The sequence below is a fragment of the Rhinatrema bivittatum genome, chromosome 1, assembly GCF_901001135.1.
Source record: "Rhinatrema bivittatum chromosome 1, aRhiBiv1.1, whole genome shotgun sequence".
NCBI classification, from domain to species: domain Eukaryota; kingdom Metazoa; phylum Chordata; class Amphibia; order Gymnophiona; family Rhinatrematidae; genus Rhinatrema; species Rhinatrema bivittatum.
Window position 1 is genome coordinate 55,194,192 of NC_042615.1, and position 27,728 is coordinate 55,221,919.

Sequence of the window (27,728 nt, forward strand, 5' to 3'; positions counted from 1 at the left end):
TGTATACATTTTGGGCTCGATTGATTGTGGTGTTTCAGTATTTATTAGTTCTGGTTACTAACACAACTGATACCACCACTTGAAGTTTTTTGAGAGCGATACTGTGAAGTATTTCCCTATTGCCAGAAGATTTACAATCTAATTTTTCTCCCATTTTGTGTCCTTGGGAAAAAGCCTTAGTGAATCAGGTATTAAGTTTGTACCTGAGGCAATGGAGGTCAAAGTGACTCGCCCAAGGTCACAAGAATTGGCCTGGGATTTGAACTCTAGCTTTTTTGATTCAAAGCCTGCTGCTCTAATCACTAAGCTACTCCTCCATTAACTGATTTGGTATTAGGATTGAGAAATGTTAAGCCTGAAAGGTGAAAATTAAAATCTTTATTATGAAGTACCTACAAATATAAAAATCCTAAGTGCTTTGTAAACAAGATAACATTTATTGTTAATGTTTTACTACTTAAAAGGGTCATCACAAGCATGTTTGATAAATTCATTTTATTTATAAAATGTATACTTCGCTTTCCAGATTTTACAATAAAATCTTCCAAAGCGATGTACAATGAAGTTTAAAACAAAACAAAAATATGTTCACTGCTCACCTTACTTCATGCATGTCATGGCCAATGCACCCTGCTTGTGCAATGACACATTTAGAGTAAGGAAGATCACCAGCAGCATACATCAATTCCTAATGTAGGTAGCAGAGTCTGTTCTATTACTGAAATCCTAATGAAGAGTTCGACAATCCAATAGTATTTATTACTAACCTCTTAGGAATCAATGTAACAATGCCATATGTAAAATGTAACCAGCTTAAAATATTTGACTTCTGAAAAGGTAAAGAATAACAAAATCTCTCCCCAAGTGCATAAATTCTCTCACCAGATCAGAGCCAGGAAAAACTAAAAAGGTGAATTTTCAAAGGAGTTTTGCATGTAAATGTAATACACTATTGTAGCAATTTTCAAAAGCCTGTGTTAAGTGCACTTAATTTGGGTAAAACTGATGGACAATTCAATGGCATATTATACCAATTTTCAAAAGTCCACTTACATGGGTAAAGTGTACTTACATATGTCAAACCTAGTTTTAAGTGTGTAAATTCTTTTGAAAATCAGGGCCTTGGTGAACAACAATCTTAAAAATCTTGATACATTTTAACCATCATATACAAACTAAGGTGTTATATTTTATCCTGAGGGGTCAGTAACCATTTCATTATGTCAAAGTTTTAGAAATGGCTTGTGCAATGTCAATATGTGCAGCACAACTTGAAAATTCTGATATTAACTTCAGGAGGATTCTAGCAACAGGACAGAACATGACAATTATTTGCCATCCTATACGTACCCAGAGAGAAAATGTTATTAGAATATTTTTATCTCCTTGGAAGATAAAGCTATATACAATAGTATACATAGTGATCTGAGCTTCCGTAAACATCAAGATGTACTTGTATGGGCTCTACGGATGGAATATGGACCTTGATTTAACCTCAGTCAGTATATGCTTCTCAATTATGATATCTAGATTTTTACTCCAAAAATTAAGAACATAAGAAATTGCCATGCTGGGTCACACCAAGGGTCCATCAAGCCCAGCATCCTGTTTCCAACAGAGGCCAAAACCAGGCCACAAGAACCTGGCAATTACCCAAACACTAAGAAGAACCCATGCTACTGATGCAATTAATAGCAGTGGCTATTCCCTAAGTAAACTTGATTAATAGCCATTAATGGACTCCTCCTCCAAGAACTTATCCAAACCTTTTTTTAACCCAGCAACACTAACTACACTACCACATCCTCTGGCAACAATTCCAGAGCTTTATTGTGCATTGAGTGAAAAAGAATTTTCTCCGATTAGTCTTAAATGTGTTACTTGCTAACTTCATGGAATGTCCCCTAGTCCTTCTATTATTCGAAAGTGTAAATAACCGAGTCACATCTACTTGTTCAAGACCTCTCATGATCTTAAAGACCTCTATCATATCCCCCATCAGCTGTCTCTTCTCCAAGCTGAACAGCCCTAACCTCTTCAAAGGTTAGGGCTGTAAGGTCAAATAGGATGTAAGGTCAAATAAGGCTCCTGTCTGATTTCCATTGATTTTGCAAGTGTTTTGTGAAACTACACTTTAGTGGAATGAACAGTTTCTGAGTTTCATCCAATCACATTCCTTGCAAAGGAACTGTTAAGCTTTCAATACAACAAGATTTTATACTGTATCAAAATGTGTTTTTCATACACAGCCACATACTCAACAAAAGATGAGTTTTTCTCATAAAAAAGGCATTTAACAGTCCATTGTTTCAGATGGGGCTAAAAAGCAGGATGAAGGGAAAAATGTGTTTGCATTTATGGTTTTTTTTTCTTTTTACTACAGTCCTCTAGAAATATATAAAGATATTTTCAAGAACCAGAGGATAATTTGGAACATCCCACAGCGGGAAAATAAATAGCGGGCTGTTTATTCCCATGCCAGAATTATCAAAACCCATTTAGTGATTACACAACATATGATTAAACATCAAAAGCAGGGTCATTGATGTTATTTGATTATTTTTTTCTGTGGGAATTAGGAAGAATAAATTTATACTAAAAATCCAACAAAACATGTATATTTTAGTCAAAAAGGTTATTGTAAAAGCAATAGTCAATTTGTGGCTTTTGCTTTTTGTAGTTGTTGTCATCTCTAGTATGTGGGAAAATCCCCATCGGTAAAGGTTCGAGTATCAGAACATCAAAGTGCTCTATGAAGGAGATGGGAGAATGGTAGGCCCCAATTAGTAAAGCACTTCATTGACTTATGCCAGACACACAGACTTAAAAGTTACAGGCTCCCAAGATAACATGATTTTCACCCTGAGGTGGAGATTGGGAAAGACAACTTTTACAGGAACAGCAAAGATAAACTTTTTGTCTTCATATTTGACAACCATAGGGTTCAAATTTAATGCTAGATTAGATAAGCTTATATGCAATAAAGGGAGTTTTTTGAAATATGTTGAAAGAAATGTGGTCCTACCATTAAACTATGTAAGACTTGGTGGTGTTAATTTTAATTGGGCAGTAGGCAGACCAGATTAGAAGAGACACACATTCTTGCTTTCCTTAATTCTTAGAGGTTGTGTAACTTGGATAAACAAACTCTAAACCTGTTTTGTAATGATTATTGACAAATCTTCATATTACATTGGCTTCTATTTAATTTAACTTTGTTACTTCTGATTCATTTTCCATTCATTTACATATTGTTTGCGTTATACTGTATATTTATTGTAAGGCACTCTAGATAGGGCTGAAATTATTCTGAATTATTATATCACAATAATCTGATCATGTACTTTAAAATGTACTATAATACAGGTGTACCAAACTCCTCCTATATAAGTTCTGATACCCAATTTTTTATATAGAAAATGGTGCTTGCAATGACATGCTGTTATAAAACATGTCTACATAATTTCCAAAACCCAATTCATGTTGGGGATAATAACAAGAACCACGAGCAAGCTTTCTGTAGTTAAACATCAGACGATTTCAGAAAAGTGATAACTATGACTTAGTTGATGACTTTATTCAATCTTTAAGTGACAGTGTGTGCATTTTTCATTTTTTGAGTCAACACCACCACATGGATTCCCTGTTCATGGTCCTTATTTTTAATTGCATTATATTAAAAAAATACACAAATTTGTAAATTTAATTCAGTGAGACTGATGATTAAAAAGAGGGCTGTAACTATTTGTTACACTAAGAGCCATTGGCAATGTATTTAGACCAGTATTATGAAGGTCCCTTTAACACTCTAGACATATTTTATAACAGCATGTCATTGCGAGCACCATTTTCTATATTAAAAAATTGGGTATTAGAAATTATATAGAAGTTGTTTGGTACACCTGTATTATATTATATATTCACTCCATTTTGGACTACTTTATCAGCAATTTTAAAATGTATTGCTACTTTAATTTGAAAAGAAAGGAAAAACTAAATAGAAAGCATCTACTGATGTATACAAAATTTACCCATGTAAAGTGGATGAGTTAGCTTGGATTTTTTTTTTTAAATGAGCATTAGTCTGTAATATTTATTTTTAAATAATTCCCTTCTGTTTTCCATTCCATTCACTCCTTTATCCACTAGCATTTATTTGAGACTTGATTCACACTCACACATTGCCATTGTCATGAACCTGTTCTGCTGGGTTGTATAAACAGTTCTAAGAATCAGTTATTAAGGGAGAGGCTGAAGATAGAAATTTTGGCACCATGGCTCCTCCAATTCTCACTTTCTTTTTACAAATAGAAGCTTATCCTCCCTAGCTTGATCACTGCCACTCTGAAGATGGACAGTAGGTTTTACCTCTAGTATTTTAACTCTACAGCACTTACAGCTACTAGACATAGAGCCATGAGTCAAACACTTGGTGTCACTGTTTTACAGAGAAATTCAAGCACTTTACACTGTTTTTCTGGCTATTTATACTGAAAAATCTTTCAGTGTTTTGACTTGTTTGACTTTACAGTTTGCACTGCTAATCTAAACTTGTTGCCTATATTCTACTCATTGCTTAATAACTAAAGTCTGCTTATAGCTTTGAAAATCTCTTGCTTTTTTTTATTTCTCTGCTCTAACATTGATAAGGACTTTGCTGGGCTTGGCCTTTAAAGAGGTGCCGCATTTACATACTGTATCTGCTTCTTGGGGTTTCTTTTTTCTTTACCTGACCATTGTTTCAAAAGTCTGCCTCTGCATGGGAAGTGGCTACTGAACTGGAAGTGACAAATTGAAAACAGCACATTCAGCGAGCACATCTCTTTTTTGTTTCCATGGTCTACCTTTGAATGAGAACTTTGGGGCAGCACTAAAACAAATTAGTCTGGGTCTGAAGATCCTGTGCCAATTAAAATACCTTCTACCTTACCACAGAACTTGCTTTTCTTATATAGTCTTCCTAGCATACATAACCAATGTTCCTCAGTTACGTTAAGTGGTAAACAAGATATTTTGAAATTTTTTTTTTATCATAATACAGGCGTTCTACATACAAAAATATGAATTTTTTCAGTGTAATAACTTTGGTTCCTTAGACTTAAGGAAGACTAAGGAGGCATAGAACTTGTTCCATCTGTTTGCAGCCCTCTACAATGAAAAATGAGTTAACTCAACTTGAAGCAAAATTATTTATAGTTAAAGGAGCCAAACAGGCATTAGCTACCATTACAAGAGCCTCTCCCACTATACAGCATCCAGGAAGTCTTTCCCTACTCTCACAAAGGATTCAGAAACTCTGGAATAAGTGGGTAACTATGAGTTTTGGTAAAGTAATACACATGACACAGGCACATTCCTTACTGCAAATGATACCCAAATAAAATGCCTTTTCTGCATTGGAAAACAACCATGCTCCAGAAATGCACAATGAACTGATATCTGAAAAGAAAGAAGACAACCAATGCTCACAAAGTACTGTCAAAGGACCTGAAAACAGAAAACCCTTTCTGCAGGGGGACTATTATCAAAGACATTAACTTGTAGACACACTTCGAGGGACACACAAAGGTTAAATGTCTCTCAGGACCCTCAGCTAACAGAAATGCAAACCAGATTGTTAGTGCAATTAGAGAAGAAAGTAAGGCCTCTAAAACTGATGTTATAATCCACTCGGGGACCAATGACCTGACGATAAAAGGCATCTCTGCAGTACAGAGAGATTTCCAGAATGTAGAGGAGAGGCTTAGGCACTTGGTAAAAAACATAGCCTTTTCAGAGGTATTGCCTGTTCATGGAAAGAGAGAGGATAGGCTAGGCCATATAGAATAGATGACTTCAATATGTTGATCAAAACTTAGTGCAAAGAACATGGTTTTAGATATATGGGGGGATTAAGAGCTATACGAAATAGTAAAAGGCTATATGGTAAAGATAGCCTATATCTTTCTGGAGCAGGAAAAGTGATCCTAAGTGAGAAATTTGGATCATTTGTCAACAGGCATTTAAATTAGAAGAAAGGATGGTAGATGGAAGTCAATAGATTTGGGATATCACATCTGAAAAACATATGAAGACTTGGAAAATAATGAAAGAAATTAGCTCAATAGACCACCCTTCAGCAATAAGGCAGAAGAGACCAGAAGGATCAACAAGCCAAGGAAAAACAGTTGGAAAGCAATGAGCACTAATGCATATAGTCTAGGCAATAAAGATTCAGATCTGAAAGTCCTAATGCTGGAGGCAGATTTAGAGATTGTTGCTATTATGAAGATATGGTTTAATGAGTCTCAAATGGAATATAGCCATACCCACCTATAATCTGTTCAGGAAACCGAGAAGACAGAGAAGGGAGAGGGTTTTTATCTAACATTTATTATGATACTATGAGTAGTTCTTTATGTCAAAAGAATATCAAAGCAACTGAAATGCAGGGGTATGGGCAAAGGAGGTGGCACTGTGGGCAGTCTTAAAAAGATTTCCATCTACTTCGGTACGGTTTACAGAATTCCAACTCAGATGGAAGAACTAGACAGAAATCTGGCCAAATTATCCTCCTGCAAAATAGAAAGTAGAGATTGTGTACTTCTTTGAGTAAACAAAGGTGATGGAACCGGCGAGGGAAGGGACAGTACTGTATCTGGTACTCATAAATGAAGACAGTGTCTCTAATGTCCAAGTAGTGCCCTGCTGAACACCAGTGATTATCCGATGGTATGGCTTGATATAATGGCCAAGGAGGATAGAAAGTCGTCACACATAGCTCACAATCCTGGATTTCAAAAATACCAACTTTGGTAAAACGGGGCAGTATCTTGGCAGACTGGGAAAAACAAATGAAGTGGATTAACAGTAGGCCAAATTAAAAGTATCTATAATGATGGCAACAAATCATTATGTAGGAAAATAAAATAAAATTAAGAGGACTAGGAAACAGATATGGTTCTTCAAAGAGATGGCTAAAAAAAATGAAGGCAAAAAGAACAGCATTAAACAAGTACGCATTATCTAAAAATGAAGAACATGAGGAAGATCATCAGATAAACTTGAGACAACAAATCAGGGTGGAAAAAGAGCAAGTGGAAGAAAGGACTGCTTAAGAGGTAAAATAAGGCAACATACCTTTTTTGATATATATATCAGAGAAAGGAGGAAGGACAGAGGTGAAACAGTAAAATTGAAAGGTGACAAGCAGCAACATGTGGAGAGAGAAGAGGAAAAAGCAGAAGTGTTAACCAAATGCTTTGGTTCAATGTTCAGTAAAGACAACCTTGGAGGTGGACCACTGCTGGTTGGCAACAGTATACGTGACATGTGGGATAGAACCACCACCATTTATGGAACAATGTGGTTGTGTGGAAGCAGCAACATTGAAAGTGTACAAAGCCATTGGGCTGGATGAGATACATCCTAGGATATTAAGGGAGCTCAGAGATATTCTTCTGTAGGGTCCCTGAAGGACTTGTTCAACAGATCCTTGGAAATAGGAATGGTGCCACAAGATTGTTCAAGGGTGATTGTGGTCCTGCTTAACAAAAGTGGTAGCAGAGAGGAGGTTGGAAACTACAGGCTAGTTAGCCTTAACTTGGTTGTGAGAAAATTAATGGAGAGACTGCTGAAGGAAAAGATAATAGCATTCTAAAATCCAGTGGGTTGCAGAAAATAAAGCAACATGGTTTACCAGAGGAAGACTGTCAAACGAACATCACAGATTTTTTTTATTGAGTGACTAGAGATTTAGTTCAAGGGCATACAGGAGGTTCATGAATAAAATGAGCAGCCTGGGAGTGTGTCCCAAGGTAGTGGAATGAATTGGAAATTGGTTGATTGATAGTGTGACAAAGCACATCCAGGTCTGAGGCAGGAAAACTGGGGTTGGAATAAGGAAGGGAGAACCAAGACCCATGTTAGGCAGCAGAGGGTGCTTGAGGGTCGGAAAAGAACTACAACTCCCAGGTTTACGGAGGCACAGCTCAACCAATGGGCAAGAGAAGAGGCTGAGCAGGCAGCTGAGCAGAGCCCCAGCGAATCGGACACACCTGAACCCATGGTGATAGAGGAGGAAGGTGTGCCTGAGTGGTTCAGGTGGCCTGAAAAGCTGAGCTCTTCAGAGAAAAAGGAGGAAATGGACATCGATCCCCTAACAGAGGAGTCCTCAGAATCCAGCATGGAAACAGAGTGAGTGACATTGTTGGGGGAAGGGCAAATTTAATGTGTATTGGGGAATGTTTTTACTTTAGTTAAGCTACACCGTGCTTTTCTGTTTATTGGACTGGGAAGGCTGCAACCTGCTGCACAACTGAGGGGAGTTGGGGTGGGTTGTGCAACTCCCAGGCAAGGCGGTTAGTTGGCTGAAGAAGCCAGACGGTGTATCACTGTGCAAAAGGGAGTTTTGTGGCCCACCAGTGGTTATTAGTGGGAACTTTACAAGAGTAAGAGACTGATATGTTTGACTACGAACTGTTTTTGATTTGTGTTTGTACATTGGGAATTTGGTGGGACTGGGTACCAGGCTGTTCCCTAGTTTGAGGGCAGGCCCTAAAGAGGCCAGGAGGTCCACAGTGAGGCCTGGCAGAGCCAAGGGGCTGCTGGGACCAGCAGCAGAGAATCACGGAAAAAGGCGAGAATAGAGGACTGCACGGCCATTGACTACCCCTCCCAGGAGTGACGTCAGAGGTGACCCACGACAATAGATATTAGTGGATAGTGGTAAATGAAAATCACTCTAAGGATGGATGATTAGTGGTATTTTTCAGGGATTGGTTCTGGGGCTGGTTCTGTTCAATATCTTTGTGAGTGATCTTATGGAGGGGTTAGAAGGAAAAGTCTGTCTTTTTGTGGATGACACTATGATCTGCAACAGAGTGGACATCTCTGAAGAAGTAGAGAGAATGAGAAATGATCTAAGAAAGTTTGAGTGGTTGACAGCTTAATAGTTAAGATCCAACAGCAAAAACTGCAGTCATGCATTTGGGGTACTGAATCAAAAGGAGCTGTACATGATGGTGGGTACGAGACTGATATGCATGGATCAGGAGGCAGACTTCGGAATGATAGTGTCTGATGACATGACGGTTGCAAGGCAGTGTGAATAGCACCAGAGGGATGCTAAACTGCGTAGAAAAATGCAGTTGCTTACTTGTAACAGGTGTTTTCCTAGGACAGCAGAATGTTAGTCCTCACATGGGGGTGATATCATCCAATAGAGCCTGGCACGGAAAATATTTGTCAAATTTTCTACAAACTTTGGCCAGCAGACTGAGCATGCCCAGCATGCTACTATCCACGCGTCCACGCGAGGACCCCTTCAGTCTCATAATATAGCAAAGCAGATGAGCAAAAAAATAAAATAATAAACCGAAGGTGAACCCAACATTGTGGGAAGGTGGGCGGGATTCCTGAGGATTAACATTCTGCTGTCCTAGGAGAACACCTGTTACAGGTAAGCAACTGTGCTTTCACCTAGGACAAGCAGGATGGCAGTCCTCACATGTGGGCGAGTACAGAGCTCCAGACCGCTCCCTTCAACTAGAGAGACCAACAGCGGCCGAACAAGGTGCCAACGGGCACAACACAACTGCAGCGCTGTGGGAAAAACAGTAGGCGGTCTGGTCCCACAAGTAGCATGAGTGAAGAGAGTTAGGTTCAAGTCTGGAACAGGTTGCACAGGACGGACCGACCAAAGGCACTGTCCTGATGGCAATCCCTGTCAAGGTAGCAGTGAGCTGCGAACATGTGAAGAGAATATCAGGTCGCAGCCCAACAAATTTCAGTGACGGGGACAGTATGCATATGGGCCACAGATGCTGCCAAGGCCCGCAGAGTGAGCCTTCACTCTGCCAGCCAGCTGGAGGCCTGCTTGAGTATAGCAGAAGGCAATGCAATGCAATCCACCAGCCAGTTCGATAGGGTTTGCTTGCCCACCGCTGCCCTCAGATAGTTGGGGTCAAAAGACGCAAAGAGCTGGGTGGCCTGTCTGTGGCTCGCTGTGCAGTCTAGGTAAAAAGCCAGTGCCTATTACAGTCCAAGGTATGGAAAGCATATTCCCCTGGATAGGAACATGGCCTCGGAAAGAAGGTGGGTAGCATGATGGACTGACTGATGTGGAAATCAGTCACCACTTTGGGCAAGAATTTAGGATGCGTAAGCAGGACCACATGGTTGTGGAAGAACCACATGTATGGTGCATACGGAACCAGGGCCTGAAGTTTGCTGAGCCTGTGAGCAGAAGTGATCGCCACCAGGAATATGACTTTACAGGTGAGGAACTTCAGACCATAGGACTGCAGTGGCTCAAAGGGAGGCTGCATCAGTCTTGCCAAGACCACATTGAGGTCTTAGGACGTTGCTGGAGGACGAAGAGGGGGCTTCAATTGGAGGAGACCCTGCATGAAGCGGCCAACTAGGGGCTGGACCGAAACAGGCTTGCCAGTGACAACTCGGTGGTACGCGCTGAGGTGTACTCTGACAGAACTGGTGCAGCCCAGACTCAGACAGTTGCCACAGGTAGTCCAGCAGTCAGGGAAGAGGGCAAGAGAAGGGGGTTCAACCCATGCTCTCCGCAGCAGATGGAAAAGTGTTTCCCTTTGAGGAGTAGGACATCCTGGTCAAAGGTTTCCGGGACTCGATCAGGACCTGGGAAACACAGTCCGAAAGCTGTAACGGCTGGATGATCATGCAGTCAACATCCAAGCCATGAGTACTAACACCCAGAGGTTCGGGTGGTGCAGGATGCCCTGGTTCCATGAGATGATGTCAGGTGTCATCTTCAACAGGATGGGCGTATGCACAGACAGGTCCTGGAGGAGTGGAAACCAAACCTGCCGAGACCAGGAGGGTGCCACGAGAATCATGCTATCACTGACCTCCTGGTAAATGGAACTCTCTCTGAAGAGAGAGCGGTGTTAAGCGGGGTACCGCAAGGATCGGTATTGGGACCGGTCCTGTTCAATATCTTTGTGAGCGACATTGCGGATGGGATAGAAGGTAAGGTTTGTCTTTTTGCAGATGACATTAAGATCTGCAACAGAGTGGACACACCGGAAGGAGTGGAGAGAATGAGACTGGATTTAAAGAAGCTGGAAGAGTGGTCGAAAATATGGCAATTGAGATTCAATGCCAAGAAATGCAGAGTCATGCATATGGGGAGTGGAAATCCGAATGAACTGTATTCGATGGGGGGAGAAAGGCTGATGTGCACGGAGCAGGAGAGAGACCTTGGGGTGATAATGTCTAACGATCTGAAGTCGGCAAAACAATGTGACAAGGCGATAGCTAAAGCCAGAAGAATTCTGGGCTGCATAAAGAGAGGAATATCGAGTAGGAAAAGGGAAGTGATTATTCCCTTGTACAGGTCCTTGGTGAGGCCTCACTTGGAGTACTGTGTTCAGTTCTGGAGACCATATCTCCGAAAAGACAGAGACAAGATGGAGGCAGTCCAGAGAAGGGTGACCAAAAAGGTAGAAGGTCTTCATCGAATGACTTATGAGGAGAGATTGAAGAATCTAAATATGTACACCCTGGAGGAAAGGAGGAGCAGAGGTGATATGATACAGACTTTCAGATACTTGAAAGGTTTTAATGATCCAAAGACAACGACAAACCTTTTCTGTCGGAAAAAAATCAGCAGAACCAGGGGTCACGATTTGAAGCTTCAGGGAGGAAGACTCAGAGCCAATGTCAGGAAGTATTTCTTCACAGAGAGGGTGGTGGATGCCTGGAATGCCCTTATGGAGGAAGTGGTGAAGACCAGAACTGTGAAGGACTTCAAAAGGGCGTGGGATAAACACTGTGGATCCATAAAGTCTAGAGGACGTGAATGAATATGGAAAAAAGGATTTGCATTCACAAAAAAGCAGGGAGTAGCTTGCTTGTTACGGCGGTTCCTACCCCAAACCAAATAAGCCTGATACTTCACTTTCAATGCATATCCAGCATAGCTCTCTGCTTCAATGGCAAGGGAGAAAGACTGATACTTTACGCACATCCAGCATAGCTCTCTGCTTCAACGGCAGGGGAGAAAGACTGATACTTTACGCATATCCAGCATAGCTCTCTGCTTTAACGGCAGGGGATAAAGACTGATGCTTTACACATAACCAGCATGGCTCTCTGCTTCAACGGCAGGGGAGAAAGTCTGATGCTTCACTTTCAATGCATGCCCAGCATAACTCTCTGCTTCAACGGCAGGGGGAATGAAGAAAAGAGGATCCATATACAGACAACAACCAAAAAGGTCTGAATTACATAGTCTGGGAAAACAAATAAGCATGGGTGTAGCTTGCTTATTGCGGCGGTTACTACCCCTAACTAATTAAGCTAAATATTTCACATAGATGCAGTTCCAACACTGCTCTCTGCATTAATGGTGGGGGTGGAAGGGAAATAGAACCAAAAGGTTACTAAGAGCCAAGAGTAACAGATAAGTATGAGAAAAAAATGTGCAAAGCTTGCTGGGCAGACTGGATGGGCCGTTTGGTCTTCTTCTGCCGTCATTTCTATGTTTCTATAAGCTTTAACAGAGTCCTAGAGAAGAGGAAGAGGTGGGTACACATACAGGAGGCCCTGCCCCAGTGAAGGGAGAAGACATCACAGGCCAGATGACCGTTCCCTGCTACTAGGGAGCAGAACCTACTCACCTTGTGATTGAGAGGGGAGGCGAACAAGTCCACATTCGACGTACCCTAGCGGTGGAATAACTCTGTTGCTGCCGCAGGGTTGAGGGACCACTCATGTGGCTGGGAAGACTGGCTGAGATGGTCTGACAGCGTGTTGAGGTGACCCGGCAGGTAGGTCGCCCGCAGATATATCCCTTGGGAAAGGGCCCAGTTCCAAACCTGCACTGCCTCTTGGCAGAGGAGAAACGAGCCTGTGCTGCCCTGTTTGTTGATGTACCACGTCGCGACCTGGTTGTCCATCCTAATCAGAACTATCTTGGATGACAACTGATCCTGAAAAGCCCACAGGGCGTACCAAATTGCTCGAAGCTCCAGAAAGTTTATCTGGCAACGTGCTTTGGCGGCGGTCCAAAGGCCTTGAGTGTGTAGGCTCTTCGTGAGGGCTCCCCACACCTGAGGAGAAACATCGGTGGTGAGGGTCACCTGGGGCGGCGCTGGCTGGAAGGGAAGTCCGCATTCTAGATTTGAGAGGACTTCCCACCAGACCAAGGATAGCTTGAGAGGATCAGTGACTGTGATCAGAGCCTCCAGATCTTGGGATGCCTGCTACCACTGAGCCAGCATGGCTCACTGAGGGGTCCGCATGCAGAGGCAGGCTAAGTGTGTCACATGGACGGAGGCCATCATGTGGTCCAGCAGGCGGAGCAGGAGATAGGCTGACACCCTACCGCTGTTGCGGATAAGGATGGCCAGCGAGGAGAGGGCAACCGCTCGATCCTTTGGCAAGAAAGCATTCGCCTGTGCCATGTCCAACCTGGCACCTATGAAGTCCAGCTGCGGGGATGGACAGAGGTGCGACTTGGGGAAGCTGATGACAAACCCCACAATCTGCAGGATCTGAACCGTCAGGGTCAGAGCTTGCAAGGGTCTGGAGCGGGAGTTGCTCCTGATCAGCCAGTCATCCAGTTATGGAAAAACATGGACCAAGCGACGCCTGAGGTAGGCAGCCACCACTGCCAAGCATTTGGTGAAGACATATGGGGCTGATGCCAGCAAAAAGGCAGCACTCTGTATTCAAAATGTGCATTCCTCTCCACGAAGCGGAGGTACTGCCTGTGATTGGGGACAATCGCAATGTGTGCGCATGCCTCCTTCAGGTCAAGGGAGCAGAACCAGTCTCCCCTTCGGAGGAGGGGGATCAGCATGCCCAGGAAGACCATCTTGAATTTTTCTCTTACGAGAAACTTGTTTAATGCCCTGGGGTCGAGGATGGGGAGCAGGCCGCCATTCCTTTTTGGGATGAGGAAATACCTCGAGTAGAATACGTGGCCCTGCTGTCTGCGAGGGACCGGTTCCATTGCGCCCGCTGTGAGGAGGGCAGAAAGTTCTTGTTGAAGAACAACCAAATGGGCAGATGAACCCCACAATGGTTATGGAAGAGAGGTCTCTGGGATCCGGCTGAAGTGCAGACGGTACCCCTGGCGTACAATGGAAAGGACCCAGCGATCCGAGGTGATCCCCTCCCAGAGCTGGGCAAAGCTGAGTAGTCTGCCACTGACTGGGGGATCAGGTGTCAGGAGAACTGCCAGCTGACTCGTGCACCCTCGCTGCCAGTCAAAAGCCAGTGGCCGGGGTTTGCCGGGGCACACCCCTAGAACTGGTCCGGGGCGTGCAAGTCTGAGCGGCCGGAGGGTAATACTTCCTCTGCCGGTAGAAGAGCTTATGAGGGCCTTGCCTGGAGGATTTCCTGGCTGAGGATGGCCCTTCTGAGGGACTAGCAGATAGCTGCTGGAGGGTGTCATGATGGTCCTTCAGCTGTGCCACCTCATCCCGGACCTTGTCCCAAAACAGGTTCTTGCCTGTACAGGTGAGATTGACAAGCCAATCCTGGACCTCTGGCTGGAGGTCCGAGGCTCTGAGCCAAGCCACACGTCTGGCGCTGATGCCGATGGTGCCTAAGCAGGCTGCAGTTTCAAAAACATTGTAGATGGGGCACACCTCGTGTTTCCCTGCTTCTAGACCCAGGAAGGCAATGGCTGCAAGCGCTTCCTGCTGCTGCTGGGGGAGGACCTCTGCAAAATCTTGGACTCACTTCCAGATATTGCGGTTACACTGAGTCATGTAAAGTTGGTAAGCCGCAATGCGGGCCACCAGCATGGCTCCTTGGAAGATCTTTCTCTGTATGGCATCAAGCTCCTTATGCTCACGTCCCAGAGGAGTGGAGGCATGGATGCGGGAGCGCCGAACCTTTTTGAGGGCAGACTCTTCCACCACTAACTGGTGGGAGAGCTGCCTCCTCTTGAACCCCAGGGTCTGTTGCACCAAGTAGGTGGCATCAGCCTTCCTGTTAACTGGGGAGATGGAAATGGGGTGCTCCAACATGCGGAGGAGAAGTTCCTTAAAAATTTAATGTATTGGAACTGCCACGATCTCTTTAGGAGAGTCAGTGAACTGGAGTACTTCCAGCATCTTGTGGCGCGTGCATCCTCCTCTGTGAGGAGTTGAAAGGGGATGGCCTCAGCCATGGCTCTAACATATCCCGCAAACGACAGGTCCTCAGGTGGTGACAGACGTTGCTCCTCTGGGGGTGAGGGCTCCGAGAAAGGGTCGTCTGAGTACTCAGAGGACGAGGCTGTGGAGTCATCACCCCAAGAGTCATAAGGACCCTCTTCCTCACTTGGGCCAGGGCACCAAGGGCGAGCGCCATGAGGGACATCGACCCTGGGCTCTGAGGGCTTTGGAGGGCACAGGGGCACCAACGGCACCGATGGATCCCCTGGTATTGAGGGTGTCATCGACTGTGGAAAGCTGAAAAGGGCCTAGCAGCGGCTCAGGAAACCTTGGGCAAGGGCGCCCAAGGTTCTGGCCACCTCATCCTCCTCGGAGGACCCGGGGATCACTCCGGTGGAAGGCATCGATGGCCCTCTGGCACTGGCTGCGTCGGTAGGGCACCAAGAAGGATGTCCAGATGCTCCAGCAAGGGTGCAAGCATTGATGGAGGCTCAGGCACCAGTATGAGGGCCGGTGGTGCTGGTATCTCAGTGCCTTGCAGCGCTTTGAGCACCGCCAATTGCACCGTGTCCAACTCCTCCTGTAAGTCCTGATGGAGGGGGGATGAGGCATTGCCGGCTCATCCTCAGGTTCCTGAGGTGGCACAGCGCTCGACACCGGTATTGGTGGGGAATGCCTCGGGCTACCGGGGGCACTGGAGGATGGGGCTTCCGGTGACTGGTGCTGCTTTGATGGTGGCTCAATGGCCGCCGATGCCACCCCAGAACCTGAACCATGTCGGGATGGTGCCTGGTGCCGGTGCTTCCGGGATCGCTTCCAATGCTCGGCCCGGTCTTTCCCTGGCGCCGAGGATGTCGATGACCCCGAGTTCTGGGGGAGGGGAGAGACTACCGAGGATCGATCTCCCTCTCCCTGATCCTTTGGGGTGGAAATCAAAGGGACCATGAGAAGCAGAGACGAGAACGGCTCCCTGTGATCCTTGGGCATCGAAACAACCGACTCAGGAGTGGAGGATTTCGGAGTCCGAGAAGCTTCTCCATTTTGTTGAGGCACGAACGACGCCCCTTGGCTGTCATCTGATTGCACAGATAGCACCTACGGACATCGTGCGAGGCCCCCAGGCAGAGGATACAACCTCATGCGGGTCCATAATGGACATAATCTGTGGGCACTGGGGCAATGATGAAAACCGGTCGACACAATGAAAAAGATCCGGCGTGCGGTCAATGGCCGACGGACACTGGGAGGTGGGGTCAGGAATCGACCGCAAGAGCGAGAAAAAAGGCTGAAAAAGGACCTACTGTATTGAAGGGCACTGACCGCAAAGTGGGACCCCACGAGGAGAGAAAAGGCAACTCGAAAAATCGAGGAAAAAATGTGAAACAGTGGAGCTCCATGGACCGTGAGGCAACTGCACTGCGGAAAAGAAGAGACTGAAGGGAGACCTCACGTGGACACGTGGATAGTAGCAGGCTGGGCATGTTCAGTCTGCTGGCCAAAGTTTCTAGAAATTTTGAGAAGTTTTCTGTGCTGGGCTCCATCGGATGATGTCACCCACATGTGAGGACTACCATCCTGCTTGTCTTAGGAGAAGATGCATAACCAGCAGGAAAAAGTAGGTGATAATGCCCCTGTATAGGTTATTCATGAGGCCAGTACTGGAGTACTGTGTTTAGTTCTGGAGGCTGTATCTAAAAAAATAATAGAGATAGGATAGAAGCTGTCCAGAGAAAGGCAACTAAAATGGTGCAGGACCAAAAGGCATATGAGATAAGACTTGAAGACCTCATATGTATAGAAGAGTGGGGAGATGGGGGATATATGATGCAGACTTTTCAATACCTAAAAGTTTCTGTATTTAAAATGCATAGAAAACAAATCTCTTCCAGTGAAAAGGAAGCTGTAGAGCTAAGGGTCATGATAATAAGCACCAATGGGATTTTTTTTTTTCATGGAAAGTGTGTTGGATGTATGGAATGCCCTCCTAGAGAAGGGGGTGAAGTCAAGAACAGTAAACATAAATCAAAAGGACATAAGATAAACACAGAGGATCCTTAGTGGCATGGAAATGAAGTCATACGGGTAACCTGTACATTACCTGCATGGGGGGTAACCTGCATGGTGTGGCAATGGTTGCAACCCTAAACACCTTGCTGGGCAACCTGGATGGACCTTTTTGGTATTTATCTGTTGTGATTTACCATGTGATTTACCTTGAATCTTCCACTTGCTAGTATATAATCAGCAAGTCAGCTATAAGATATACAAAGAAAATATTTAAATTTTAAAACAGTAAATACATGTTCAACTTGTAAGACTCTGACAAGCTCAGCTCTGCTGAGAGCTGAGCAAGATGTCATTTAAAGGTGTTGATTCTTTTCAACAGAAGAGTTATTAGTCTGATAAAAACATCATTTGCGCCTAATAATGCAGAAGAAAAATGTATGCGTGATAACAACCCCCAAAGTGGTTTAGGCAATTCTCTGTACGAGTCCTCTTCTTTCTGTATTGTAAGATGTAGTCTTTTGCAAGCACTGCTGCTTTTTGATTACTTGGCTTAGTGTCCATTGTGTGCATAGCCATTTATTCTGAGGACCAATGTCACATTTGGGGTTATATCTTGTGAATTACTATAGACCTTTTCCACCAAATATAAATCTAACAATTCAAGAGGTTAAGAAGCCTGACAGAGATAGTTATGCAATACTCCAGTATTCATACAATACTTCTGATATTAAATTGAGAGAAAACATTCTTGCATAATTCATTATATTAAACACTTACATAAATTAGAGAGGACATTGGGCATGAATGTGAATCCAGAACCATTTTGAAAATGTGCATTTACTCATGACAAGTGAATTTCCAAACAAGGAAAGCTTTTATTTTCAGATAATCAATGCTTCTTAATTAGCTTCCAAGGCAATAAAATAATAGGTCCAAGTGCATGATTATCAAGCTGAATAAATCTATAAACCCAAAGGAACAATGAAAGATACTGTTCATTTACACTCATTTGCTTATTAAAGAGCTTCAAACTGGTATTAGTTTATAACACTAGATAAATCCACTGGCACCTAGCAAAAAAAATGTTTTGCTTTTGGTTTTTAGCTTTCTTTGATTATACATATTAAAATATAAATTAAGCAAAACCTTTTATCCAATATGCATTCATCATTATATCGACAAATTGCAGATTGCACAGCATCGAGCACTTGCAAATTTTGTTCTCCCTTACAGGAATCAAACTGAATTTCAGGACCTGCAGCTACAGAAGATTCTGTGGTTGTGTGTTACTGTGTTTTCTATTTTTTTCTTAATATGATTTTAAAAAATGTATCTAGTCAACATTTTTGAATATAACTACTTGCTAATTCAGAAAATACTGCATTTAAACATATAAAAAAGAAAATTTGAAGGAAAATAAAAGCATTTGGTTCAGTCAAAGGAATATTGGTATGTGCGCTTCCTTTTTTATTTAGCTTTTACCTATATTTTCCATAACTATGAAATCTTTGTCTGGATGTCTTACTAAATATTGTAGATAAAAGTGGCAAGTTATCACTATGGTTCACTGCACTGTAAGGGAACCCACAAAAAAACCTTTCAAAGGTGGAAGTTGTAAGTAATGTCTTCTTTTTATTCCCCAGTGATCTCTTTGCAGTAAGACACTGCTCCTCACTTCCATGTACCTGCTGCTATTGGCAAGATGCCCTTCTCACACTGACCGTGTTCCACGGCTGCTTTTAGTGTCGCTTCAGGATGTGTCGATCCGAGGGGTTACGTACAATCGTCGCCGGCGCCGCAAGTCATCTTCCCAGTAGTCAAGGCGCCAGAACTCACGAGGACGACTACAATGAAACAGAGGGAGCACATATGTTAGCAATTATCAAACAGCGTGGTAGCACTGAATTTCCGCATAAAGCTCTCCTTGTTTGCTCTGCTTATTCTTTCCAATTTTTTTTTTTTAACCTTCCCTCCTTCTCTCCCCTTTTCTTCAATCTTTTACTTAGGTATGTCCTTGAAAATAACAATATCACCTTCCAGTCTAAGGAACTCCTTTCCCCCCTTTTTTTTTTCCTCTAGGAAGGTGAAATGAGCACTAAATACATCATTTTGAAATGAATTGCTGACAGTGTGATCAGTTTCCTCACACTCTAGTGGCATGTGCTCCGATTTCAGCCTCATTTCAGCCTCAGCAGGGCACCTTTCTCACTGACTGCATTTATAAACCAGAATAGGGAAAAGGCTATTATAAATATGGTATAGCATTACCTATATTAATCAAAGTCTGTCCCCTTCATCATTTTTCTTCCTAATTTGTGCCTTTTCGTGCAAGGTCAGTAAATCATACTGTGCATTCTTGGTCCAGAAAGTGTTAACTTTAATGAATACCTCAGTTACATGGTTATGTATGCGATAATAAAATATTACCCTGTTTAGATGTGCAGGAATTTAATTAAAATAATCTCTTAAAATATTCATTACATTTAGCCCCCAAGGCTTAGAACAACACAGGAAAGTGTGTTTCTTTGCCATTTACTGTTTTCAAATAAACCCATTGCAGCAGAATGAAAACAGCAATCAATTTTCAAGCTTATCAGACAATTTCTTTTTTATGCAGTTTTTTTTTTTTTACATTTACTTAGAAAAAAAATACAGGTGACAAGATAAGCCATGGCTGCCACTTTTAAATCAGAAAATGCTTTTAGGAAACTGTTAATTACTGGAGATTGTATTTACAAAAAGTAAAGACAAAAAGCTTTGTCCACACTTCTATTTGAACATATGGACCTTAGACCTGTTCTATTTGGGTCTCCATATTATCAACTGATATCTAATTAGAAACTGCCTTGGAACATTAATGAGTGCTGGAAATAGCTTAACTTAAAATGCTCTTAGCCCATGCAGATACCAGTCTGAAAGCGCATACCTGAAGCAACAAAAAAAAACGAATGAATGTCTACTGTGCAGCATTATTCATTACAGGGTCTGGAGTCTGGAAAACTGCATATTTTTTATTACAAAAATAAAACACTACCAGTTCTGTTTGTCAGTACCTTTTGTGGCAGGGAAAACCAGAACCAACAGAAATCCTCTTCCACGGCCAAAATAATAACCAAGTACTTCTTTCACCTGGCAAATAGCATCCTTGGCTAATGCTGAAAATACCTTGCACATTTATATGTTTTAACCTTTTGAAAGAACCAAGTTAAGATACTGACGTACAATTTTGAAAACATGCTTTGTAAAAGAAAATGAAAAAATAGGAAGTAATGCAATTGAATATACCATTATTTTGGTAAATTCAGCACAACTTATACCCCATTTTACAATAGTAGGTAAAGTAATGTTGTGGGAATAAAGAAAAAAAATCTATATTCAGTAAACGAATATTAATACTGCAACATAATCTAAAAACAAAAAATCTGTTATAACTCATTTCCAATGCTTTCAAACAACCAGAGAAGTGGTAATGGTATACTTCTGATTAAAGGATCTAGCAGTATTATTTTTATTTTCTATAGTTTTATGTAATCTGCCAGCATCAAGTTATTTTAAAATAAAGAATGCGAAGCCATTCAGTGCTGAAAATTCAGAAACCTGCTACCATGCCGTGAAAATACATTTACACTCAAAGTTCAATAAACAGCAGCATTTCTCCATTAGCTACCTAAAAATAAACAAACAAAAAAGGCAGAACACAGCTGGCTATGTGTATGCATGCGATAGTCAGAGACTGGAGAGGCACTTCATCATTCTGCCGTCTTACATTTATCTGTTAAAATTATTATCAAATATCAGCCAGGATGCAGTCGTGAATCACAGACTGCACCTCGTCTTCAGGGGAATGAGGGCCTATTCATCAGAATGGCAATCGGCACAAGTAATTAGTTCCCTAGACTGAGGTCTCCTACAAAGCTTATTTCAGTCAGCACCACAAACATATGACAATGAAGAGCTAATGAAACCTGCTAAAATTTGTTAACCACTTCTGCCATCAATCCTGTTAATACTCTGGGCTGCAGCATTGGGCAAAGATAGTAAATTATTAATTTGTCATCTATCCTTCTTTCCGTACTTTTTGACAGAATTAAATGGTGTCATTCCTCTTGATAACAATTAAAATTATACAGAGGTAGCTTCTATGGTAAAATTATTAATAAATGTAATGACAAAGTGATATCAGGAAAAATATATTCCAAAGAAGCCTTTTGTGAGCTATTTGAATTTCAGTGCACTGTAGGAAATTGCATGTAAGGATTCATGGAGTGTTGGCATTTATTGCATTTACCTACAAATATATATCTACATAAATAAAACGCTAGATTTACAGCCAGTGAATTCTTTATGCTTTTTCCTATCTTGCTCATTCATTCTATGATTTAACAGAAACATTAAGAGGTTGCAAATAAAAAAAAAATCCTGAACATCTGTTTTACTTGTAATACTATTATGATGTGTACCGCTCTAGTAGACATATTGGCCTTGAAGAAAACTGGATCCTTTGCAGGTTGTCATTTTTTTATTTTTTCTATATAAGAATTATTGAAAGATAATAAGAACGTAAGAAATTGCCATGCTGGGTCAGACCAAGGGTCCATCAAGCTCAGCATTCTGTTTCCAACAGAGGCCAAACCAGGACACAAGAACCTGGCAAGTACCCAAACACCAAGAAGATCCCATGCTGATGCCAGAAATAGCAGAGGCCAATCCCTAAGTCAACTTGAATAATAGCAAGTTAATGGTCTCCTCCAAGAAACTAATCTAAACCTTTTTTAAACCCAGCTACACTAACTTCACTAACCACATCCTCTGGCAACAAATTCCAGAGCTTTAATTGTGCGTTGAGTGAAAAAGAATTTTCTCCGATTAGTCTTAAATGTGCTACTTGCTAACTTCATGGAGTGCCCCCTAGTCCTTCTATTATCCAAAAAGGTAAATAACTGATTCACATCTACTCATTCAAAAACCCTGAATCTGAAATTTTTGAGACCACACGTGGTCATAATGCATGATCACGCTGAGGATGGGACTTTGGGTGGTCTCCAAAGCATACATCATCTTTGGATAATTCCTCTGTTGGGCTAATAAAAGGTCTCACAAGTTGGAATAGATACATTACCAAAATTGGAAAACTGAAAATAATGCCAGAAATATACTTAATGCTGGGCTTTCATACTCAAAATAGATCGATGTATTATAAAAGAAAAATTCACATTAGGTACGAATTCAGTTGACAATGTTGCAGTAGCAGCTAAACTTCAAAAAATCAATCTGCCTGTTTCTTGGTTTAGCTGAATTTTCTTTTGGTCAAATTTCCTGGTGTCCATTTTGGTCTAATATATTTCTGATTTGGATAAAAGGTCACTTTGCAATATGGCCACATCTTATGTTAAAATCGCTGTCCTCTTTCTAGGTTTCAGCTGGTTACGGAGAGGTTTGAATATTTGGGAATCAGAATAACTAGGAAGGTCGGAAACTTGTTTAACAGCAATTACAATCAGATTATAAAGCAGGTTAAGAAAGACCTGCAGGAATATCAGGAATTATTCCTTTCATGGTCAGGAAAGGTTAATGTGCTCAAGATGAATATTCTGTCTTGATTTATGTACCGATTCCAACATTTGCCAAGCCAGGTGCCAAGCAAGATTTTTAAGGTGCTAAACAGCGTTGTTTCTAGTTTTATATGGAACAGTAAACCCCCTAGTATTAGACTCTCCATGCTGTGGTTACAAAAAGATAAGAGGAATATATCTCTCCCTAATTTGCAGTATTATTGGGCTGTGGCACTGTCATGGGTGATGCAGTTTATTGACCATAGGTATGTATTATAACTGAGTTTGAGCTTTTGGCTATGGTGTGATCGACGTAGCCTAGCAGGCGAACCCACTAGGCCCACACCAACAGCAGTTGGAAATGCTCTACTGGGCTAGGTCTAGGCTTCACCTAAACCAGCCCCATTCCCCGCAGGTTAAGCCCTTGGGTTCCAGGGGCTGGCAGAGCTTAGGCAATGGTCCTGTAGAGAGAATGGTCAGGCGGAATCTGGAAGCAGGCTGCAAGAAGTGGCGTTGAAGTCCAGGCAAAGGGAAGGGCAGGCAGATGGCAAGTGTTGTCAAGACCAAGGCAGAGCTCAGAACAGGAAGTCAGGAAGTCGATGAATAAGACAAAGACAGACAGGTACAAGACAAGGCTAAGACAGGACATGTGGCAGGGAACAAGACACGGACACTAGGACATAGACACGGACTGGAACACACAGGAATTGGAACAGATACAGAAGCAGCACACAAGGCATAGTAAGGCAGTAGACCCATTGCTGAGGCATCTATTGCACTGTGAGGCAGGCTTAAATAGCCTGATCCTGCCTACGTCATCAGACGGCACCACAGCCGGGTTGCGCCATGGAGCTTGTATCTATTGACATGCTGGTCTCACATGCATCTGGGGGGTTCCCAAGGAGAAGCAGCATGACGGCATTCCTGCCACATAGAGGACGTGCTATGGCAGCAATGGCAAATGTGACCGGTCGAGAGACTGTCCTGCGGCCAGTCAAACATTACAGTACTCCCACAATTCCTAAGCCCCCGGGATTGGGCTTATGGGGAAAGTACTGATGGAAGTCTTTTGGTGAAAACAGGGAGCTTGAACACTGGATGCAGGTTCCCATGTGTTTTCCTCTAGGCCAAAGCTGTTCCAGGGGATGAGGTAAAATATCTTGCCTCTGATGATCTTGAAGTTCAGGATGTTCTTTACCTCATACTCTGTGACTTCTTCAATGGTTACATTGGTTGGCTTGGGAATGGACCGTGTTAGCCACGACAGAAGCAAAGGCTTAAGTAAAGACATATGGATTGAGTTGTGGACCTTGAGTGATGGAGGCAGCTTTAGTTGGTAACAGACAGTTTGAATGATAGGGAACAAACCAATAAAATGCAGTGCAAATTTCATGTAAACTGTTCTCAAGCAAAAGTTGCGGGTGTTCATCCATACCATGCCATTCGTAATAAACTGGGGAGCTGAGTGGCATCTCTTATCAGATGTGTCTTTTGCCATAGTTCTTTTAGATTCTGGCTTATGGCATTGGCTATGGGGCAGGGTTACTTGTGGATATCTGCTATATACAATCTTGAATGGAGAAGAGCCCAAGGATTGCTCCAGCATGATTGTTATGACAGAATTTTGCCCAGGGGAGGTAAAGTAGTCCAGTTTTCCTGCATCTCATTTATATAGGCTTGTAGAAAGGTCTAGAGAATTTGACTGGTCTGCTCCATCTGCTTGTTGGTCTGCAGATAGTAGGCTGATGAGAAATCCAGTGAAATCTGAAATTTCCAGCAAAGATTCTTCCAGAATTTAGCAGTAAATTGTACTCCGTGGTCAGAGTATGTGCTCAGGTAATCCATGGAGTTGGAAGATGTACTGAAAAAAAAGAGTCGATCCAATTCCAGGGTGGAAGTCCAGAGAGAGGTATAAAGTAGACAATTTTTGAGAACCAGTCCACTAACACTCAGATGACAGTGCAACCTTTAGCAAGGGGAAGGCTTGTGACAAAGTCCATTGCCAAGTGGGACCATGGTCTTTTGGGCCCTGGCAACAGTTGTAACAGTCTCCATGAATGAGCATGGGAAGATTTGTTGACCGCACAATTAGGGCAGGTTTTTACATAGCAATGAATGTCTCATCTTCCTTGTGGCCACCAATAGTGGCTTTGAATCAGTTCCAGCATTTTGGTCATACCCAGATAACCAGTTATGTGGAAGTCATGTGCCCATTGGAGCACCTTTTCTTGAAGACGTTTAAGGATGACTGTTTATCCTGGAAGTATCAGAACAGCTATGGCTGCCAGCATTTTTTCAGTGTCTATGATGTGACGAGGTGACTCCAGTGTATCCTCTGCTTCAAAAGACCTAGACAAAAGCAATTCACATGCTGTTTTTTTTTCCTGCAGGGCGGTACCTGAGGCTGAAACCAAAATGGTTAAAAACAAGGACTAACGTACTTGCCACAGATTCAATCGGTGGGCCTGTTGAAGGTACTGAAGGTTCTTATGGTCCATATATATGGTGATAGGACAGGCAGCCTCCTCCAATAAGTAGCACCATTCTTCCAAGGTGAGTTTAACAGCCAGCAGTTCTCTGTCTTCAATCATGAAATTTCTCTCTGTTGGTGTAAACTTCTTGGAATAAAAGAAGCAAGGCATTATTGTTCCCTGGTGGTTTTGCTGGAAGAGAACAGCCCCATCCCCAGTGGCACAGACATCTACCTAAAAAGAACGGCTTCAAAGGGTCTGGGTGTTGAAGCCAGGGGGGCCCTGAGAAATACTGCGTTGAGTTGAGCAAAAGCATGAATGGCCTCCTCCGGCCAATTCCTATTATCAGCTCCCTTCTTAGTGAGAGAGGTGAGTGGTGACACCAAGGAGGAATATTTGTATATAAATTGGCGATAATAGTTTAAAAAGCCTAGGACCCTATGCAGAGCGCCTTGAGGTCCTCAGACTGATTCTTTAGTGGGGTCAAGAGGGGACTTTGGAACTTGGGTGAAAATTTGAAATGCTGCCGAGAAGTTTCCCTCTCTCTGGCCCACTCTTGGAAGTGCATATCAAAGCATATAGCGAAAGAAATGAGATCTTTAAGGCTGGATGGAAGGTTTCTCCTGGACAATTCATCCATGATCCAATCCACGAGGCTTTGCCAGAAAATGGTGATCAAACTTCCCTCATTCCTATGTAGTTCAGCGGCTCTTTGGAAATAAATCGCGTAGTCCCAACTATTCTGGTGTTTTGCCTAATGCGATTTATTTCTCTTCCCCCCCCTCCCTCCCTCCTTTGTCTCTCCTAGTCTCAATCCCCATTTTTAATTTATCTATTTGTTAATTATCTGTTACCACGTTTACTGTTCTACTGTTTTTTGTAAAGGCTCTGCCTATATTTACTTTGGTTGTAAGTTACATGTAAACCGACACGATGTGCGAATGGTTGTCGGTATATAAAACTATCTATCTAAATAAATAAATAAATAAATAAATAAATAAATAATGCGGAGTAATTCTGCAGCTGCTGATGAGGACCTGCTAGGCTCGAAGATTCTTCAGAGGTGCCTAAAGAAGACATCTAAATTTTTCATGAGTGGATCATTCCTCTCCCATAGAGGTGATGCCCAGGTTAGAGCTGAACTAGCCAGAGGGAGAGGATATAGGTCACCTTGGTCCATTCTGAGGGGAAATAAGCAGCCTTTTGCTCAAAATGTATTAAACACTGATTGATGAAGCTCTGCAGGCCTTGGGGTCTCTGTCATACCTAGGAGGTGGCATGGCAGGTGTGGCATTGATCATGGAACCCAGACCAGCACAGCTGAGGTCAGATGGGTGAAGGAGCTGGTAGTTGGGCTTATGGGGCATCCATACACACAGCCAGACCCTGAAGCAATCCTGCTATCCGGTTAAGCTGCTCTAGCTGGTGCTGGGCTAAACCAGGTATGGCCTGAGCTGAGGGCAGATCCACCAAGCTCAAGGCCTCAGCAATCTGTCACGGAGTGTGAGCCCTTGGCTGTGGCATGATTGACAGACTAGCAGGTGTACTCACTAGGCCCAAGCCAACAAGCCGATAGACATGGTCAACTGGGCTGGGTCTGAGCTTAACCTATACCAGCCCCGTTCCCCACAAGCTGAGCCTTTGGGTTCCAGGGGCTGGCAGGACTTAGGTGATGGCCCTGAAGAGAGTGGTCAGGAAGTGTCCAGAAGCAGGCCGAGGTCTAGGCAGGCTTCAGACAAGCGACAAAGTCCAGGCGGTGATCAGGGCAGGCAGATGGCAAGCACAGTCGAAGAACAAGCAGTGGTTGGGGCAGGCAGATGACAAGTGTAGTCAAGGTCCAGGAGTGGTTGGGGCAGGCGGGATGGGAAGTGTAGTCAAGGCCAAGGCAGAGGTCAGAACCGGAAGTCAAGCAGAAGATGAACAAGACAAGACAGACTGGATACGTGGCAGGGAACGTGACACAGACTCTAAGACTGAAGCGAGAGGAGGATGCACACTGGAACAGAGCAGGAACTGAAACAGACAGGAACAGAAGCAACACGCGCTGCACGGCAAGACAGAAGACCTGTTGCTGAGGCATCCATTGCTCTGTGAGGCAGGTTTAAATAGCCTGATCCTGCTTGTCACCATCAGATGGTGCTGCGGCCAGATTCCTGCCACAGAGCCTTTATCTATCGATACGATGTTCATGCCTGGGGATTTCCCAAGGAGGAACAGCATGGCGGTGTCCTGGCTGCATCAAGGGTGTGCTGTGGCAGCGTTGGTGAGTGCTGCCGGTCACAGGACCATCCTGCAGCCGATCAAACAGTACATGTATCTCCTTGGAAATCTGCACAAATTACTTTTTTTTAGAAGACGTAAGCATTACCAATTTGATTACCACTGATCCTAGGTCCCCTTTTGCAACACAGATTTGTAGGATCAATCTTGTGATCTCTCAATTACTGTTTTGTGGGTGGTGTGTACTAGGGAGAGGGTGATACCAATGAAGTTATTCCCTATTTCCTTCTTTAGAAATAATCCAGACTTCTAAGATTCTTTTTCTCTGGACTTAGAGAGATGGGTGGCGTGCA

The 27,728-nt window shown here is 43.1% G+C and overlaps 1 protein-coding gene across 1 annotated transcript in view; it reads right to left on the reverse strand.

The window, feature by feature from the left end:
* The window catches only part of LRBA (LPS responsive beige-like anchor protein), a 1,658,631-nt gene that overhangs the window by 584,178 nt on the left and 1,046,725 nt on the right, over positions 1–27,728 (reverse strand). Inside the window, 2 exon segments of the mRNA XM_029605291.1 lie at positions 18,854–18,906; positions 18,908–18,976. Of these exon segments, the coding sequence (XP_029461151.1) occupies positions 18,854–18,906; positions 18,908–18,976 (122 nt within the window).